Here is a 15,861-nt window from a genome sequence, read left to right on the forward strand (position 1 = left end):
ATGGAGGAAGAGGTCTGTCAGCAGTTATTGGCCATATTGGTTAAGCTTCCATGTTCAGAGGCGGCGGCAGCGTGACATTTAATACCAGTTAGTGGAAGGAGGAGCAGCAGCAGGAGTTGGTTTCCCCAAAACATCTGGTTGTCCACCACAGGAAGCAAGGTGTTGGGTGAGAGGGTTCTATGCTGGCCTAAAGGGTCAAGGCCTGCTTTGGGTGGCAGAATTTAACTGGGAGAATTTTCAAATGGGTAGCCCTTGTGCTAGTCTCTTGAAGCAAAAGCAACAAAGAGTCCTGTGGCACCTTAAAGACTAACAAAGAACCATCAGTAGATATGCCATAATCCACAAGTCTTGTGCCACAAGACTCCTTGTTGTAACTGGGACAGAAGTTATCCAGACTTAGAAAGGTATTCTGAGGGGGTTCCCTGTGAATGGAGGGTGTGGGCTCCCCCAGACTCACATCTTGAACTATTTCTAGGTCTTCATCACAACGGGGTAATAAAAATCCCACAGCACACACCTCACCCTCAAGGCCTCGCGAGCCAGCGATGCAGCCAGAGAAGCCTGTACACCAGTATGGTGCAGCCCCCATTGCCTCAGGTCTTGGGTGGATCAGATCGAATTTCCCAGCAGCCAGACAGCTTGGACTTCCTCAAGGTCCCAGACCAAGGGGCAGCCGGGTAAGTGCACCATCCAATACATTTAAGTGGATAGCTTGCTTGTCTGAAGTCAGGCAGCTGATTGGCTGAAGGGTTGTTCCTGGGTTCATGAAGTAGGTCTTCTGTGCCTGGCAGTTTCTGTGAACTGCAGTGGAGAATCTGGTGTCCTGGCAATTCTGTGTTCTGTAGAGTGCTTCATAGAGGCATCTTTTGACAGGTGGGCCCTTGATAGAGGCCGGTCATGATCCGGAGAAGCACATGTGTCAGGCCTGCTCCCCAGCTCTCTGTACCTGTTTGGGCAGCAACAGAAACTTGATGCATGCATTACTCCTATGTAGGGTATCCTTGAGGTTTTGTTTTTTTAACAACTGTATGTTGAGTCTAGGTGCCTATGTAGAAGGCCAGCACACAGGTGTCTCTTCACATGTAGGGGCTCCATGACTAGAAAACCATGTGTTTCTTTAAAAGGGCAAAGCTAAAATGCAGGCCCCCGCCCTGGGTCTGTAGGTGGCTGTGCCTTACACACAGATAACACATCCACAGGGCTAGAATCTCTCTTTATATAGAGGTTTCAAGATGTATGAGAAATCTGGCTTAGAGTAGATAACTTCATCTCATTTCGCTGCAAAATGGAACATGGGAAGCTGCCTTTATAACAAGTCAGACCACTGGTGCACCTACATTGAGCATTATTACTTGGCAAAGACTCTTGATGGTTTCAGAGAGGGGTCTTTGCCAGCTACACTTGGGAATGTGAGAGATTGAACCAGGGAGCTTCTGCATGAATAGCATGTTCCCTATCACTGAGCTATGATTCACTCCTAAATATTAACATTTCCTAGCAATGTTCCCTGCCGTCCTTTTCCCCGCAAAGTGAACATGGGCTATGTCAGGGAGCTACAACTCATTCTCTCATACATGTGTATTTTTCTGTCTTTGATTTTTTTTAAAAATCATTTGCAGGGAAATAATTTCAGTGTACAGAACTCAGTAGGTTGGAGATGAATGTGATTAGAGGTGGTGCAGGTCCCTGCAGCTATTCTTCCTGGCTCAGATGATCAGTGTGTCTCTTATCTGATTTACAGATGTGGAAGGCACAAATACTGTTTTGAAACCATCTGTTGGGAGGGCAGCAGGAAATGCTGTTTGTGCTGTGGAGGGGTTAACTTTGTACAGTGGCCAGCAGTGCCACCTGCTGTTTATTCAGAATGAATGCATGCTTTCTGATGGGAATCCACTCATTCCACCTTTAATTCATGGGTTCACATTTAATAAATTAGTAGATTGTATATTTTTATAAGAAGGTGTGGAGTTCAAAGAGTCCTATTAGATGAGACCAAAAGTTCTTAGTCCAGAACAGGCATAGGCAAACTCGGCCCTACAGATGTTTTGGGACTACAACTCTCATCATCCCTGACCACTTGTCCTGTTAGCTAGGGATGTTGGGAGTTGTAGTCCCAAAACATCTGGAGGGCCGAGTTTGCCTATGCCTGGTCCAGAATCTTCTTTCTCACCCCTTGGGTGCTTCTTATTCTAAGTGCCCAGGTGTGGCAATGCATCGTGGCTGCCAAGCCTAATGACTTTCCTGTGTGTGTCTGCAGCGTTCGCAGGCAGACTACAAACCGGCCCCCACCTGCAGGGGGCAGACCCAAGCCACAGCCAAAACCAAAGCCTCAGGTCCCCCAGTGCAGGGCGCTGTATGCCTACGATGCTCAGGACACAGATGAACTCAGCTTTAATGCCAATGATGTTATTGATATCATCAAAGAAGGTAAGACCTCTTTGTTTTTACATTTTCTATGACCAGTGGTGAGAATATTGAAAATATGTTCCATCTTTCCATCTTCTAGAACAGACATAGGCAAACTCGGCCCTCCAGATATTTGGGACTACAACTCCCATCATCCCTGACCACTGGTCCTGTTAGCTAGGGATGATGGGAGTTGTAGTCCCAAAAATATCTGGAGGGCCGAGTTTGCCTATGCCTGTTCTAGAAACACCCTCCCCCCACCTCTGCTCCAGAGAAGAATCTGGAAGCATTGTGCCTCTGCTTCTAGTTAAGCAGTTTGGTTAACCATCCAAACAGGGAAATGTGATTTAACCTTAACCATGGTTAGTTGTGGGGCTGTTTTATAGCCAACTTCATAAGCCATGGTTTGAAGCAGACCTAGTATCCAGCCAGTTAATATTAAACTACAATCCTAGTTGGACTACATGGGAAATGGTTTAACTAAAACCTAAAGCTTTTAAAATCTTCTTTGGCTCTGTGGGAGAAGGGAAGAGACCAGGAAGACTCATTCACATGCACAGTGCATGGGTGGGGAACCTTTGGCCCTCCAGATGTGGCTGAACTACAACTAACCATTGGTCATACTTGCTGCAGCTGGTGGGAGTTATAGTTTAGCAACACCTGTTTTATTTATCTGATAAGTTCATTCTCACAAAGGTTAATGGCAGCATTTTGCTCCCACCCCTAGTTTTCTTTTAAAGTTTGGAGAAGCGTATGTTGGGACAACCCACAGATTTGCTTCTAAACTCACTCCCTTTCTTTTCCAGATCCCTCAGGCTGGTGGACAGGCAGGTTAAGAGGGAAAAAAGGACTCTTCCCAAACAATTATGTGACCAAAGTATAATCCTGCAGCCCCCTCAAGAGGCCCTTGCGACCGTAAAGGTGCTGCCGGTTGTGCTTTTCCAGCTGCTGTGGTCTCCTTGTAAAGCTACAGTTCTGTGCAGCATTGATAATAGACAGCAGTCGCTCCATCAGTGAAACTGAAAGGCAAAAGATGGAAGACGGGGAAGTCCCCATGTTTACTCTCCAAAAAGCCAAAGCCGATGTGTCAGCTGCCCACGATACCAAACCAAGGAATTATTTATTTTATTGAATGCTTTTTTTCTCATGAAGGAAGAAGAGTGTGTTTAAATTCCATTCTTTTTAAAAAAATGCCTGAAAATAGCAAGGTGCTCTGTGAGGACTATGGAAGAGTTACATACACACTTTTTACAAGTGCCTTTAGTTGCTCTGGTGACTTTCTTCTAAATTATGTAACAAAATAATGGCATTATTATGCACATTTCCTCTGTTGATGACTTTGCGGAGGATCACAGTAATAAGTTATGCTGCTACCTGCCTTAGAATAGTAGGATTCTATTTCTTCTTGGACTCTTGTCATTCTCTTCCCCCAAGCATGTATTTTAAAAGGCCTCACAGCAAGCTTGACCAGGTTTACTTGGGAGCTACAATGATTCTGCAAGGGCACTGCGACCAAAGAAAGGCAGCCTTGTATGCTGTAAATGGTTTGCGTTTATGTTGACTTGTTAATGTGGCTGGCCCATGTTGGTTTTTATTATTGATGCATCTGTTTGGGTGGGGGACGGGACCTTCCCAAGGAAGCTTTGTGCATTTAATGAATAGAACTTATGAAATACACATTTTAAAAAATCAAATAACAGGCAAACCTGTATGAATGTACACAGCAGTAACCCACTGTACTTAATGATAAAGGTAGCTCAGTTAGCATTTTGGGGCCGGGTACTTCTACCTATGCACTATTCTTTAAGGATAAAGTCAGTGTTACAAAACCTTGATTAAGCCCAGCTGCCTTTCCCATCAGCCACAAAAGCTGTTGCTTACCCAGTGCATGTTAATTTATCCATTCTCTTCTCAACCATCATCAATAAAAACATAGGAACTACCGCAGCAGTGTGGGGGGCTTTTATTGCAAGTGGGAATTATGCTCTTGTTAGTGGGAAGTACTGTTTAACAGTACACATTGCAGCTGAAGCATAAAAGGTGTTCCGAGAAAGGGACTGCAGCCCTAGTGGCAGAGTATCTGCTCTGCGCACAGGGGGACCAAGACACATTCAACCCCTGGATGTCTCATCAAGGTGGTCGGTAGGATGTGGCAGGTTCCGCTTGCTCTGCAACTTATGGCCGCTGGCCCATCCTCCGTGGCCAAGAGCCTGCCAGACTCTGCACCAACCTTCCCTTGTCCTGAGGGGCCTGCATGGGGAGCCAGCTGCAGCCACCCTTCTCTCTGTACAGCATTAGGTCCTTCCACCATGACAGATGCCTTGAGAATAAAAACATTCATGCTGCTTTCATGCATATTTAGTTGCTTCTGCTCCAGAACAAATCTAAGCAACATCAGGAAGTTCTGTGTCATAGGACCTCTGCTCTGTCAAATGTAGTAGAAGAATGGAGCTCAGAAGCACGTAATCTCATATCTAGCTGCAGCAAAGCACTTGAGCAAGAAGACAGAAGTGTTTTCAAGTGGCTTCCAGAAACGCTAAACTTTTAAAAGTAGCTGCTACCACCAGAAATTCAACACACTCTGCCACAATACAAGATTTAAATGCTACAGTCAGAAATACTAAGGATGGTACCAACAAGCTTACAGAGAAAGAACAGAAATCCCCCCCCCTGCACGTCTATCCCCTTCCCACAGCACACTACAATCAAGGCTCAGGCTGTATTCAGACACCAAGGGTGGTAGGACTAGGAGTGATTGGGCACCTTCTTGTTTATGAGGGTTTGTTAAACTCTAATTGTCCCATTTTACCTAAACCTGCACACACATGGAACAATCCCCCCCCGCCCCCGCAAATCAGGATTTCAGGCCATGGGTTTGACAAGACTGAAAACGATGGCTTAACCAGCCTCCGGCCTCAGCAGTAAGGCTGCTTAAACTTGTTTGTAAATGGTAGAGTAAAGCTAAGGCATTGCCCAGAGCTTCTCATTTTCAAGAAGCAAAATATTTCAAATACTATCCTTTAGTAAGGTACAGTGGAATTCTTACTGATGCACAAACACAAAACCAGCAGTAACTTACAGGTATTTTAACACCGTCAGTTTTAGATCTCCTAAACTGTATAGAAGGCAAATTGTAACAAGGTGTGATTTATTCCAGATGTTTAAATTTGGTTACAAAAAATGCTGAAAATGACCAAAAACATTTTCTCTTGGCCTGTGAATGTCATTCTGGCTCAGTGCATCACTTTCATGGGGGGGGGGGGCAGCAGAAGGTTGCTTCACCCTGAAGTCTTAATCAGTGTCTGGCCAAGAACAGCAAATCATTGTTGGCCAAGAAAACACACTGCAGTGAGGGGACCGCTTCTGGCTCCTGTGCATAAGGAGATGTGCAACATTTTCAAGGCATGGAAATGCTGTGGAGCAGAAACAAGAAAGGAAACTGCCTCCTGGCCCTCTTGGGCTTTCACTTACCCTGGTAAGCCCAAGCAGCACAGTGAGAAGGACAGCTAGAAAGAAGGGATGGACTTGCAAGACTGCCAGACTAGCAAAGTGTTGCTCTGCCTTGGTAATGCCATTATGACTCCTGCTTTTTGTTTTTGTAAAAGGACTTTTTTTTTTTTTACAATATCTTTATTATGTACAAGAATATGGAATATTTGTTTAAGAGCAACTCTAAAGCATTCACCTTAAAAAGACCTCCAGAAGGCCACATCCAAAAACCGCATATTTTCTTCCATGTAATGATTGGACAGTGCTCACATCAGCTGCCTGGCTTCACCCAGCAAAGGCGCTGCAAATTCTTTAATGCTGCTGGAGTTCAGCTGAGGGATAGTGCTGATCCTCAGGAATTTGCTGCTAGAATATTTGTTCTTGACAGCCTGTCAGAGGTGTGAAGTGGGAGAAGGTTTAGGTTGCAGAGAATATGTTTACCTTGCTGCAGGAATTAAGCTGCTGGTTTTCTTCCTGAGAAAGTCATCACTTACACTTGACTACTTGTAGGAGAATGTCAAATTCTCTCAACATCTATTACTCTTACTTTTGATGGCAAAGAAACCAAGATCTCCCAGCACCCTGCTGCTCTACTTTCTTTGGCCTAAGGGGAAAGGTTTGTGCTCATCTGATTCCAGCATCCCAAAACAAGAGCACCCTGAAAGGCAGCCTTTGCAAACATGGTGCTCTCCAGGTGTGTTGGCTTGGGCTCATTGGAGCTTTAGCCCAAAACATCTGGAGGCCAACAGCTTGGTGCAGTAAGATATTGATGCAAGTGCTCCTTGCTTGTGTTATCGAAAAGAGGCAATCGGAAAAGGAAAGAACAGTAACATTCAGACTATACAGGCTCGAGTGTCAGATGTTTCAAGCTAAAAGGGGCTTCCAGCAAAGGAAGCACACCAATACCCAGGAGTAGGGGGTGTGTAATTTTTTGCCCTTCTTTTCTATATTCCTCTTGTGAGCATGCAGAACAGTCAGCATGCTCACCAGAAGCAAGTGGACAAAGTGGTCTCCTCCCCTCCCCCTTTGGGGTAAGGAGCACAATTCAATGCTAGAGCACCTGGTTTAGTACCAGATTCAAGCCATAAAAGCTTTTGCCAGTCAGTGTAGAAAGTAATGAACTAGGCGGGCTAATTTGGTCTAAATATATAAAGCAGCTCCTTGGGACTTCAGCTGTCCCCCCATGATCACAGATGGTGGGGTGGCAGCAGTGGTAGAGGGGTTCTAACCCCCAATATTAAAGGAAAATAGAGCCAGCACCCAGATCTCAAAGCAACTGGATTTGCCTTATTTTAAGAGAGTGGCAGTTTGCATTCCAGGCTCCCTCCCTCTTGCCCTGTTCTCTTTCCTGGGGTGAACGCACCCACCCATGCCCCACAGTAGTTGCCTATAACAGGAACATTAAGCCTAATAGCAGCCAAGGCTGCTAAAATAGGAGCAGATACTTACAAGGTGTTTTGTTAGATTCCTGTTGACTCTGACAACATTCTTGGCCATGTGCTCCATAACAGGGGTAAGACTCTCCTCTTCATATCCAGTATAATAGCACAGCTTGGGGTTCTACAAGGGAGAGGCGGTGGTGGCTGTCAAAGCCTGTCCCAAGAGCACTGTAAACCCCCAGCTGCCAGGGCCACCCGTAGTAGCTAGGCAGGACCCAGCAAATCCTTTTGAGCTGTCAGTGGACCTCACAAGCAGACTTGCTCAAACATTTGTGAGTCAGTAACTTGTCTGTAGGTTTGCAGGACTTAGAGCAAATCGGTTTCTGACTGGGTTATGATGCTGGTAGGGCCTGAAAGCACCTGTGGCCAGCACCTTGCTCATGCTAAGAAGGTCCGGGTCACTGCCTGGAGGCAAGGAATGCCAGGTATTCTCTTCACAGACTCTCCACAGGGGCCTCTAGTCCAGTTACTTGGCGGGGAGGATGTGGTCTCTGCCCCCTTCCATACCGCTTTCACTTCAACCAAGACTCACCCACTGGCCTTCTGAAAAGACCTTCCGAGACAGGCAAATTGCTGCAGCTGCAACCTCTGAAGGATTATAATGCACCATATTGTAGTCCAAAAGGGTCAGTTCCATCAGGTACTTTGCTAGCAGGTACGATTCAGCAGATGCCTGGCAAAACAGGAAGAGCACTTGCATGAATGCAGCCTGCCTCTAGTTTTAATGCCTACCCAGTGAAGCTCGTGTATCTTTGATTTTACTGGAACTTGTAACTAGATCTAGAGCAACCCCCACAACCCTGATACTCTCCAGGGTTCTGGACTACAATTCCCATCAGTTGTGGTCCAAAATATCTGGAGGATGCCAGGTTGGCAGGGGTGGTGGCTTAAGTCAAAGGAGAGTTCTTAACTCCCTTCCTAGCTGCTGTGCCCCTCTTTGCTTCATGACTAGGTGCACTTGCCTTCTCTGAGAGCCCATGCTTCAGTCCTGGATCATCATAGGCACAAGTAAAGTCAGCTCTTATTCATCCTGGGGGTCCCTTTTCTTTCATCTAGCCTCTCCCTTAATAGCTGCTTTGTCTATGCTCATTTAGCCACTTGCCAGAGGCCTTGAACCTGTGTTCCTCCCCAGCCCCTTGCACATTTGTGTACTTCAAGAGCAGAAACAAAAAATGGCTTTCATGGGAATAGAGAGCTTGCACAAATCAGTGCATTCAACTCTGGAATCTACGCACAGCACCAGGAGACTCTATTTGGCTTGCACATGCCCCTTCCCCTCATTACCAGATACTGTAGTGCCCAAATCAAGTGATGCCATGGTTGGGTCCCAGAACTCCTTCCCGCTCACTCCAACACACAGCTGGACACTCCTTTCAGAAGAGGCTGGTCAGCACCCCCACCCCTCAACCATACTCAACATCCTATTACCAGGCTATCCAAGCTCAAGGTACTGGCAGATGGACCTACATCAGAAACTTTGGCTATTCGCCTCAGGAAGTGGAGTGGTAGCGGTCTTCCTAAGGCAAAGTTAAGCTCCTTAAGGATCTTCTGCTCCGTTGCCCGGATCTGAGTCGGTGTGTATGCTCGGTCGGTCATGTAGACAAAATCCAAAATACTTGGTGGATAGATCTCTTCATATTTTGCAGCCAGAAGCATTGCAGTAACACCAACCAACTGCAGTTCCTTGCGAGAGACAGGCTGAGCCTAGTTTGACACACACAATACTGGTTGTATTACACAAATGTTGAGATATTGAGACCCTACCTTGCTCCTCACTTTTGCACAGGGACAGCTCTCAGGAACTGACAAAGAGGTTACTTAATAGGACCTACTTTATAGTTCTCAATAGTTTGGGTTTCAAGTGTGATGGTGTTTTGGAATCAAGATAGACAGAGGCCCCCCTGCCCTCTGCAAAATCAGCTGCACCATGGTCTCAGAGGGCTGTGTTCTACCTACAGCTCCTAAAAACACTTTGGAGAAGCGAACACCTCACGTTTTAAAATGGGGATTGTTCCAGAGTATGTCCACCACCTAGTTGAAGCTAAGTTGGTTTGAGTCTGATCAGTGCCTAGAGGGTCGTCATGCACACACATGACACTTTGGGTCTCATGTAGGAAGGGGGGGGGGATACAAGCATAAGGGAACCAAAGTTTGGCTGACTGGAATGTAGTGAGTACCAACAACAAATTCCCAGTATACCTTAATTCAAAGCATGGGGAAGATTCCAGTCACTGCTTTTACATCCCAGTGTGAGAGATTAAGCCAATGCTTAAACCTCCCTACTTGACAGTGTCCACTGTTTCAATATCAATCTCCCACCCCCAGTGTGATGATGCCTTCCGTGCCCTAATAGGAGTTGTGGTCCAAAACATCTGGAAAACACCACACTGCAGAAGGCTACTCCACAGCTCAGTCTATGCAACTAGGAATCCATCCGCCAAGCCCCCACCCAGCAAAAGCGGCATCTCAGAGCTCAAAACAGGAGTTTCATGCACAGCTCCACCGTTCAAGCTTCATACATGCTATAAATGCCAAGCTTACTTGCAAGAAGCGATCTATGATAGCCACACACATGTAGAGAGTGTCCTGCATAAGTTGGAACCTTGCATGGAGCTGGATCAGCCAGTCAACAAGAATGGCCCGCATCCGCCCATTGATCTCTGTGCCATCAAGGTAGAAGGGAAAGACACGCTGCTGGACCTGTTGGAGAGGGTCAACAAGATCAGAGGCTTGTCCCATGTTTAGATAGCTGGCAAGAGGGGAGCAGCTAGAAGGGAGTCAGACCCAAAATGCATTTGTCAGGGTTCGGGTCCAAGGACTCCAGGGGCATGTCTGCTCATTTGTTAGCAGAATGGCAGCTCCAAGTAGGTGTGTGGTTCTAGAAAGAACTCGTGATGCAGTTGATTCATTAGTAAAAATTTACTAAGGCAAAAATAAGCTTGACAGTTCAATACCAGATCCCTGGAATGGCAATCTCTTTACAATCCAGTTGCAGCAAAATATAACAGTAAAAAACTTAAACATACTATATACACTAAGCAAGTAAAAATCAATTCAGAAAGAGAGTGAAGGAACAGCAGAGAGAGTGAAAGCAAGAATAATATGAGATCCTGTTGGACTGCATTCATAGGCAGACCTTGAAACACAACGAGCTCATTCCAGCTGCATGTCTGTTCCCTTGGAAATCTTCCAGACAATCTGGAAAATGCTAGAACATTTCTGTTAGCTTCTACAAGCTTCCACGAGTTCTGTACCTCAGAAACGTCATCATAGCTGACAGGATTCCCCATCCAACAGCAGCAGCCCAAACACCACACACCAAGTGGGAAGGAGTTTCACTGCCAGGCATAAATACCTCCAGTTGCCTCAGGTACTGGTAAATATCCTTCACGTAGTCACTGCACATCTGGGGGTCCTCCCTGTCACCAGCATCAATATCTTCTATATTGCCCCGCAGCATCTCAGAAAAGGCTTGGCACAATTCCACTTCCATAGAGAATGAATTGGGATCCTAGTTTAAGAAGCAACCCCCACACACCCCAGTTGAAATTATTTTTAACTGGTACTTTGTTTGATTTTCTTGATATTTCACCCTGCCCCTTTTTGTATTAATATTGTTAACCACCCGGTGACCATTTGGTAGAAAGGCAGGATGCAAGTTTAATAAATAACATCTAAGAAAAAGAGATAGCAGAGGTGAAGCCACAACACCAAATGGGAGATTTTGGAGGCCCACCAATGCTCTAGTAATAAGCTACAGAAAGAGAGGATGGGAGAGGGTGTTCTGATCACTTCCTGCTCAAGGTCCCTTGCACGCTTGCACTCGCTCACCATTGCCAAGCACCTGGCCTTTGCTTTCTTTCAAATAATTATCTGGCAAGGTGGGTTACACTTGCTCAAGGGCACACAGGTCAACATCAAGTCTCAAGAGGAGACTGAACCCACATGTGCCTTTCACCAAATGAGGATAGAAAAACTTGCATATCACTTGCAACAGCCACATTCCAAGAGAAGTGGTATCTCACTTAGGAAGAATAAGCCTCCCCCATGCCCTCTTCATCCCCTGTCCTGCAAAGCAATGCTGGTGAAACCAAGGTACTTGAAACTTTAGGGATGAAGAAAGCAACTGGATCCATTAGCCTGTAGCACCAGACACCTGCCTGAAAAGGTCAAAGGATTAAACTAGGACCAAGCAGATTCCAGCAGCACCAGTAGAGCCGGCTAGTCCTCCTCCACTTTGGTCCAAACATGCTTGTAAAAAATAGTAATTATTAACTGGGTTGGGAGAGCCAAGTTAGATGAACTGTAGGAGCACAGTTGGCCGTGAGAACATGGGAAAATGTTTGGGTATCAGACACTGAATTTGTTGTACTGAAGACAATGAATTAATTAATTAACAGGCCTCTTAACTAAACATCTGTAAACTACACTGCAACTTATGGAGGTAGGAAGCAGAAAAGGGGAGAACATTTAGAGAGGTAGCCAGTGCTGTGGTGGAAAGAGTCAGGAAGAGAATTTTTTTTTGCTTCTAAAATTCCTTTAAAGCCCTATACGACCTGGGACCCTCATAACTACGGGACTGCCTCTCCTAGTACGCCCCGCGGAGGACCTTATGGTCCGCAAACAATAACATCTTGGAGGTCCCGGGCCTCAAGGAGATTAGACTGGCCTCGACCAGAGCCAGGGCCTTTTCGGCCCTGGCCCCAGTCTGGTAGAATGCTCTGTCGCAAGAGACCAGGGCCCTGCAGGACTTGACATCTTTCTGCAGGGCCTGCAAGATGGAACTGTTCCACCAGGCCTTTGGTTGAGGCTCAGTCTGACCCAGTGGCGGAGCATCATGCTCTGGCACCAGGGGGCGGAGAGCAGGCGGGGGCAGGGCTGGCACATGTCCCGGGGGCGTGGCAAAGGCAGAAATGCAAGAGGCAACCCCCCCCCCCACACACACACAGCTAAAGGGCTAAAGTTACCTTGAATCCTCCTTTGGGTCTTTGGGTCACCATCCTGTTGCTGATTTCTTGCAAAGGTCCCCGTGGACCATTCAACAGGCTGCGGGTCTTGCCATGATCTACTGTCATGTCTTTCTTCAGATGGTTTAGCATCTAGAAAGTGAGGACCAGGCATTACTTCTTCAAGGGGCTGTGCCCGCTCCCAGAACCCATTGATTAAGACTTAGCCACTATGTGGGCCCAGAACATTCTGCAAGGTCATCCACTCTCGAGACTCTGCAAGCTAAATTATGTAGTTGTAGGCACTGCATGTCTTATTGCTTAAGCAACACTACCAAAATACTGTGAAGATTTCTGCAAGTTCAGCCATAGAAAAGGTGGGACATCAGACAGGATGACAAATAAGCACACAATTTACATGCCGGTTCCAGGGGCCACACCTAAAGTCAAAATCACATATAGTCAAAACCCATTCGGTTCAACGGTGGGTGAGATTGCCAAAGTCATTTTTTCACAGAACCCCACCCCCTTTCCTCCTGTTTATATTATTACTGTATTTAAGTATCACACACACAAAACTGAAGTTAAATGTGTGTAAATTGTGGGATTACTGTACGCACACACATGGATTTTGATTGTCATTTCCCACACACTTCCAAGAATATATGTGTAGCCTTAGAGTTTTGATGCCAATAGGAATGAATTCTGTACCAGCTAGTAAAGCTTATGTTTTATCCACTCCTGGGATGGAATAAGAGAATTGTACAGTTTGAAGGCGTCAAAGATCATCTATGGGCCAATAAATCATGGCATATGCCCCCTATGCTCAGTACCACACTTCTACAAGATAAAGAAGCTATTGCACTGCACTGGAAAGAACGTTACCAGCATCTTCTTAACTGCAACTCCCCCATCCTCTCACAAATCCCACAAAAACAAATTAAAGATGAGCTTGCAGTACCTCCAAATCTGAGAGTGTTGTGTACAGCTATTAACCAAATGAAAAACAACAAAGCCAGAAGACCTAATGGGATACCTGCTGAAGTCTTCAAAGTGGGTGGAATCAAACTTACACAACTTCACAAGCTCATCGGAAAAATCTGGGAGAGAAAGGAGATCCCAGCAAACTTTAGGCATGCCAAAATTATCAATCTCTTTAAAAAAAGACAACAGAACAGATAGCAGAAACTATCAAGGTATCTTTTTATTAGCTGCAGCCAGCAAAATTCTTGCAAGGATCTTAGCAAACCGTCTCTTAACAATATCCAAGGCTACCCTTCCTAAATCCCAAAATGTTTTTAGACCTTCTAGGGGGACAGTGTACATGATTTTCACTGCTTGACAGCTTCAAGAAAAATGCAGAGAGCAAAACCAACCCCTGTATATGGCATTTATTGACCTTACTAAGGACTTTGACACTGTAAATCGTAATGCCCTGCAGACTGTCCTTCTGAAAATTGGATGCCCAGATAAATTTGTGAACATCGTTCTGCTCCTGCATGACACTATGACAGCAACAATCTCAGATAACAATGGTTCTCAAAGTGAACCATCCATAGTGGGATCAGATGTTAAACAGGGTTGTGTTATCGCCCCAACTCTATTCATTATTTTCATTGCCATGATCCTACACTTGGTCAAAGGGAAACTCCCCACCAGAGTAGAAATCATATATCAAACAGATGGAAAGCTCTTTAATCTGAGTAGGCTGAAAGCAGAGTAAAGTTACCGTAACTTCCACCTTAGAGCTTCAGTATGATGACAATGTAGTGTGTGCACACTCAGAGGATGACCTCCAAGCCATCCTAAATATCTTCACAGAAGCTTACGAAAAGCTTGGCCTATGGCTCAACATCCAAAAAACAAAGTGCTGCACCAACAAGTACAAAATAACCCCTCTGCAGCACCACAAATCCAACTCAATGCTGTAACACTGGAAAGTGTTGATCACTTTTCCTACCTGGGCAGTTATGTTTCCCCAAGGGCTGACACTGATGCCAAAATCCAGCATTGCCTGAGCTCTGTGAGTGCAGCTTTCTCCCAATTGAAGTGCAGAGTGTACGAGAATCAGGACATTTGCAGGGAAAGCATAATGCTTGTTTGCAAAGCTATTGTACTAGCAACTTTACTGTACACTTGTGAAACATGGACCACTTAAAAATGCCATCTCCAACTACTTGAAAGATTTCATCAGTGGTGTCTGAAAAAAATTACACTTCACTTGGGAAAACAGGTGAACTAATGCCAGTGTACTGGAAGAAGCAAAGATCACCAGTGTTGAAGCAATGATTCTTCAACATCAACTTCTTTGGACTAGTCATGTTGTTCAGATGCCTGATTATTGCCTTCCAAAGCAACTACTCTATTCCGAACTTATAAATGGAAAGCGTAATGCTGGTAGTCAAGAAAAGAGCATTAAAGATTCTCTCAAGGCAAATCTTTAAAAATGCAGTATAAGCACAGGTGATTGAGAAACACTGGCCTGCGAGAGCTTCAGTTGGAGAACAGCCTTTATCAAAGGTGTCATGGACTAGAACTCTGGATGAAAGGGAGAAACAAGCTCAGAGTTAAGCAAACCCTCATTGTGATCAACTCTTGCCCAGAAACCTATGTTCCCCCCTGTGGAAGGATGTGTGGATCCAGAACTGGCCTCCACAGTCACTTATGGACTCACTGTTAAAACCGTGTTCATGGAAGACAATCTTACTTGGCTATGAGGGATCTCCAAAGAAGAAGGAGGGGTGGAGGAGAGAACAGTGGAAACCACGTTTTACGCAGAGTAAACCCACTTAAATTTATGAGCATGACTATGCTGGGTCCTCTAATTTTAATGCCTCTGTTTTGAGAAAGACTGTGCAGCAAAGCACCATATTCACCCCCTTGGAATCATTTATAAGCAGCTAGATATTACAGAAGGCCCCAGGGGTTTACAAGGAAAATGCCACTAGTGGGCCCAGAGAAAGTGGAGCCAGTCCTAGAGGGAAACTTGACCTTCTGCGAAAGTCTGTCAAATGGAAATTTCTCTACACCCAACAACAATTCGTGACCGGCGCCGGTAGCTCTTCAAGGGGCAGCGCGTTCCGAAGGCACAAAAACGACAGTCAGGGCTTCTTGGCCCAGGGGCGGAACCACCCCTCGCTCCGGCCTTTAAACCCCAAAGAAGCTTTCCCCCTAGACCCCAAACCTGGCCGTGGGGTGGCAACAAGAAGCCCCGCAGCGGGTCAGTCTCGGAGCACCCAGGCGACCCTCGGACCAAGATACGCGTCACGGACCTCATGCACACGTGCAGCTGGAGCCGCGCACGAGTGGAGCACAAGCCCAAGAAGGAGGAAAGCCGGTTCGTCACACGTTGCCACTAAGCCAGTGGCGGGGAGTTTCACAGGCCACGACTCAACAGACCCCTTCGTAGCTGCGCCGCCATGGCCAGCACAGCCGCCTCCTCGCGCTTTTTCAAGGCCGCCGCCGCCGCCTCGCCCTTCTGAGGGGATCCTAGCGGCGTCGCCATTGGCTCTTCGCGTCGAGCCCGCCTCGCACAATTGGCTGCCACTCTCTTGTGCCCGCCCCTTATGCCTGTGTTGCCA

General features: G+C 46.1%; 2 protein-coding genes and 1 long non-coding RNA gene across 8 annotated transcripts in view; 1 reads left to right on the forward strand and 2 right to left on the reverse strand.

The window, feature by feature from the left end:
* The window catches only part of MYO1E (myosin IE), a 117,367-nt gene extending 113,017 nt beyond the window's left edge, over window positions 1-4,350 (forward strand). For both annotated transcript variants that reach the window (XM_081838799.1, XM_081838798.1), the window contains exons 26-28: window positions 476-677; window positions 2,258-2,427; window positions 3,213-4,350. In XM_081838799.1, coding sequence (XP_081694925.1) covers window positions 476-677; window positions 2,258-2,427; window positions 3,213-3,289 — 449 coding nt within the window. In that variant the 3' untranslated portion in view covers window positions 3,290-4,350. The remainder of the gene's footprint in view (window positions 1-475; window positions 678-2,257; window positions 2,428-3,212) is intronic.
* The window catches only part of LOC309328956, a 132,289-nt gene extending 116,744 nt beyond the window's left edge, over window positions 1-15,545 (reverse strand). Inside the window, exon 1 of the long non-coding RNA XR_014150952.1 lies at window positions 14,955-15,545. This is a non-coding gene — a long non-coding RNA (uncharacterized lncRNA). The remainder of the gene's footprint in view (window positions 1-14,954) is intronic.
* On the reverse strand, window positions 4,354-14,306 carry CCNB2 (cyclin B2). Of its 5 annotated transcripts, XM_081839285.1 has the most exons (8): window positions 14,241-14,306; window positions 12,302-12,433; window positions 10,690-10,845; window positions 9,876-10,034; window positions 8,802-9,038; window positions 7,867-8,007; window positions 7,345-7,455; window positions 4,354-6,284 (listed from the first exon to the last, which is right to left on the reverse strand). In XM_081839285.1, the coding sequence occupies exons 1-8, from the start codon at window positions 14,289-14,291 to the stop codon at window positions 6,162-6,164; spliced, it is 1,110 nt and encodes a 369-aa protein (XP_081695411.1). In that variant the 5' UTR covers window positions 14,292-14,306; the 3' UTR covers window positions 4,354-6,161. The 5 variants fall into 5 exon arrangements, 1 of the variants encoding a protein (XP_081695411.1); XR_014150863.1 differs by lacking the exons at window positions 12,302-12,433; window positions 14,241-14,306 and having other exon boundaries at window positions 4,354-4,726; window positions 6,092-6,284; window positions 10,690-10,856; XR_014150864.1 differs by lacking the exons at window positions 12,302-12,433; window positions 14,241-14,306 and having other exon boundaries at window positions 4,354-4,826; window positions 6,092-6,284; window positions 10,690-10,856.
* Window positions 15,546-15,861: the final 316 nt, after the last annotated feature.

This window comes from Podarcis erhardii, assembly GCF_964252035.2.
Source record: "Podarcis erhardii genome assembly, chromosome: 14".
Classification (NCBI taxonomy): Eukaryota; Metazoa; Chordata; class Lepidosauria; order Squamata; family Lacertidae; genus Podarcis; species Podarcis erhardii.

Excerpts from the sequence above, each read along its gene's own strand:
- CCNB2 (XM_081839285.1), bottom strand. The coding sequence starts at position 14,291 with ATGCTGGATTTTGGCATCAGTGTCAGCCCTTGGGGAAACATAACTGCC. Across the intron at positions 10,035-10,689 it reads AGTACCTGAGGCAACTGGAG|GTCCAGCAGCGTGTCTTTCC; the intron begins GTATTTATGCCT and ends CCTCTCCAACAG. Across the intron at positions 6,285-7,344 it reads GGAATCTAACAAAACACCTT|GCTGTCAAGAACAAATATTC; the intron begins GTAAGTATCTGC and ends CACCTCTGACAG.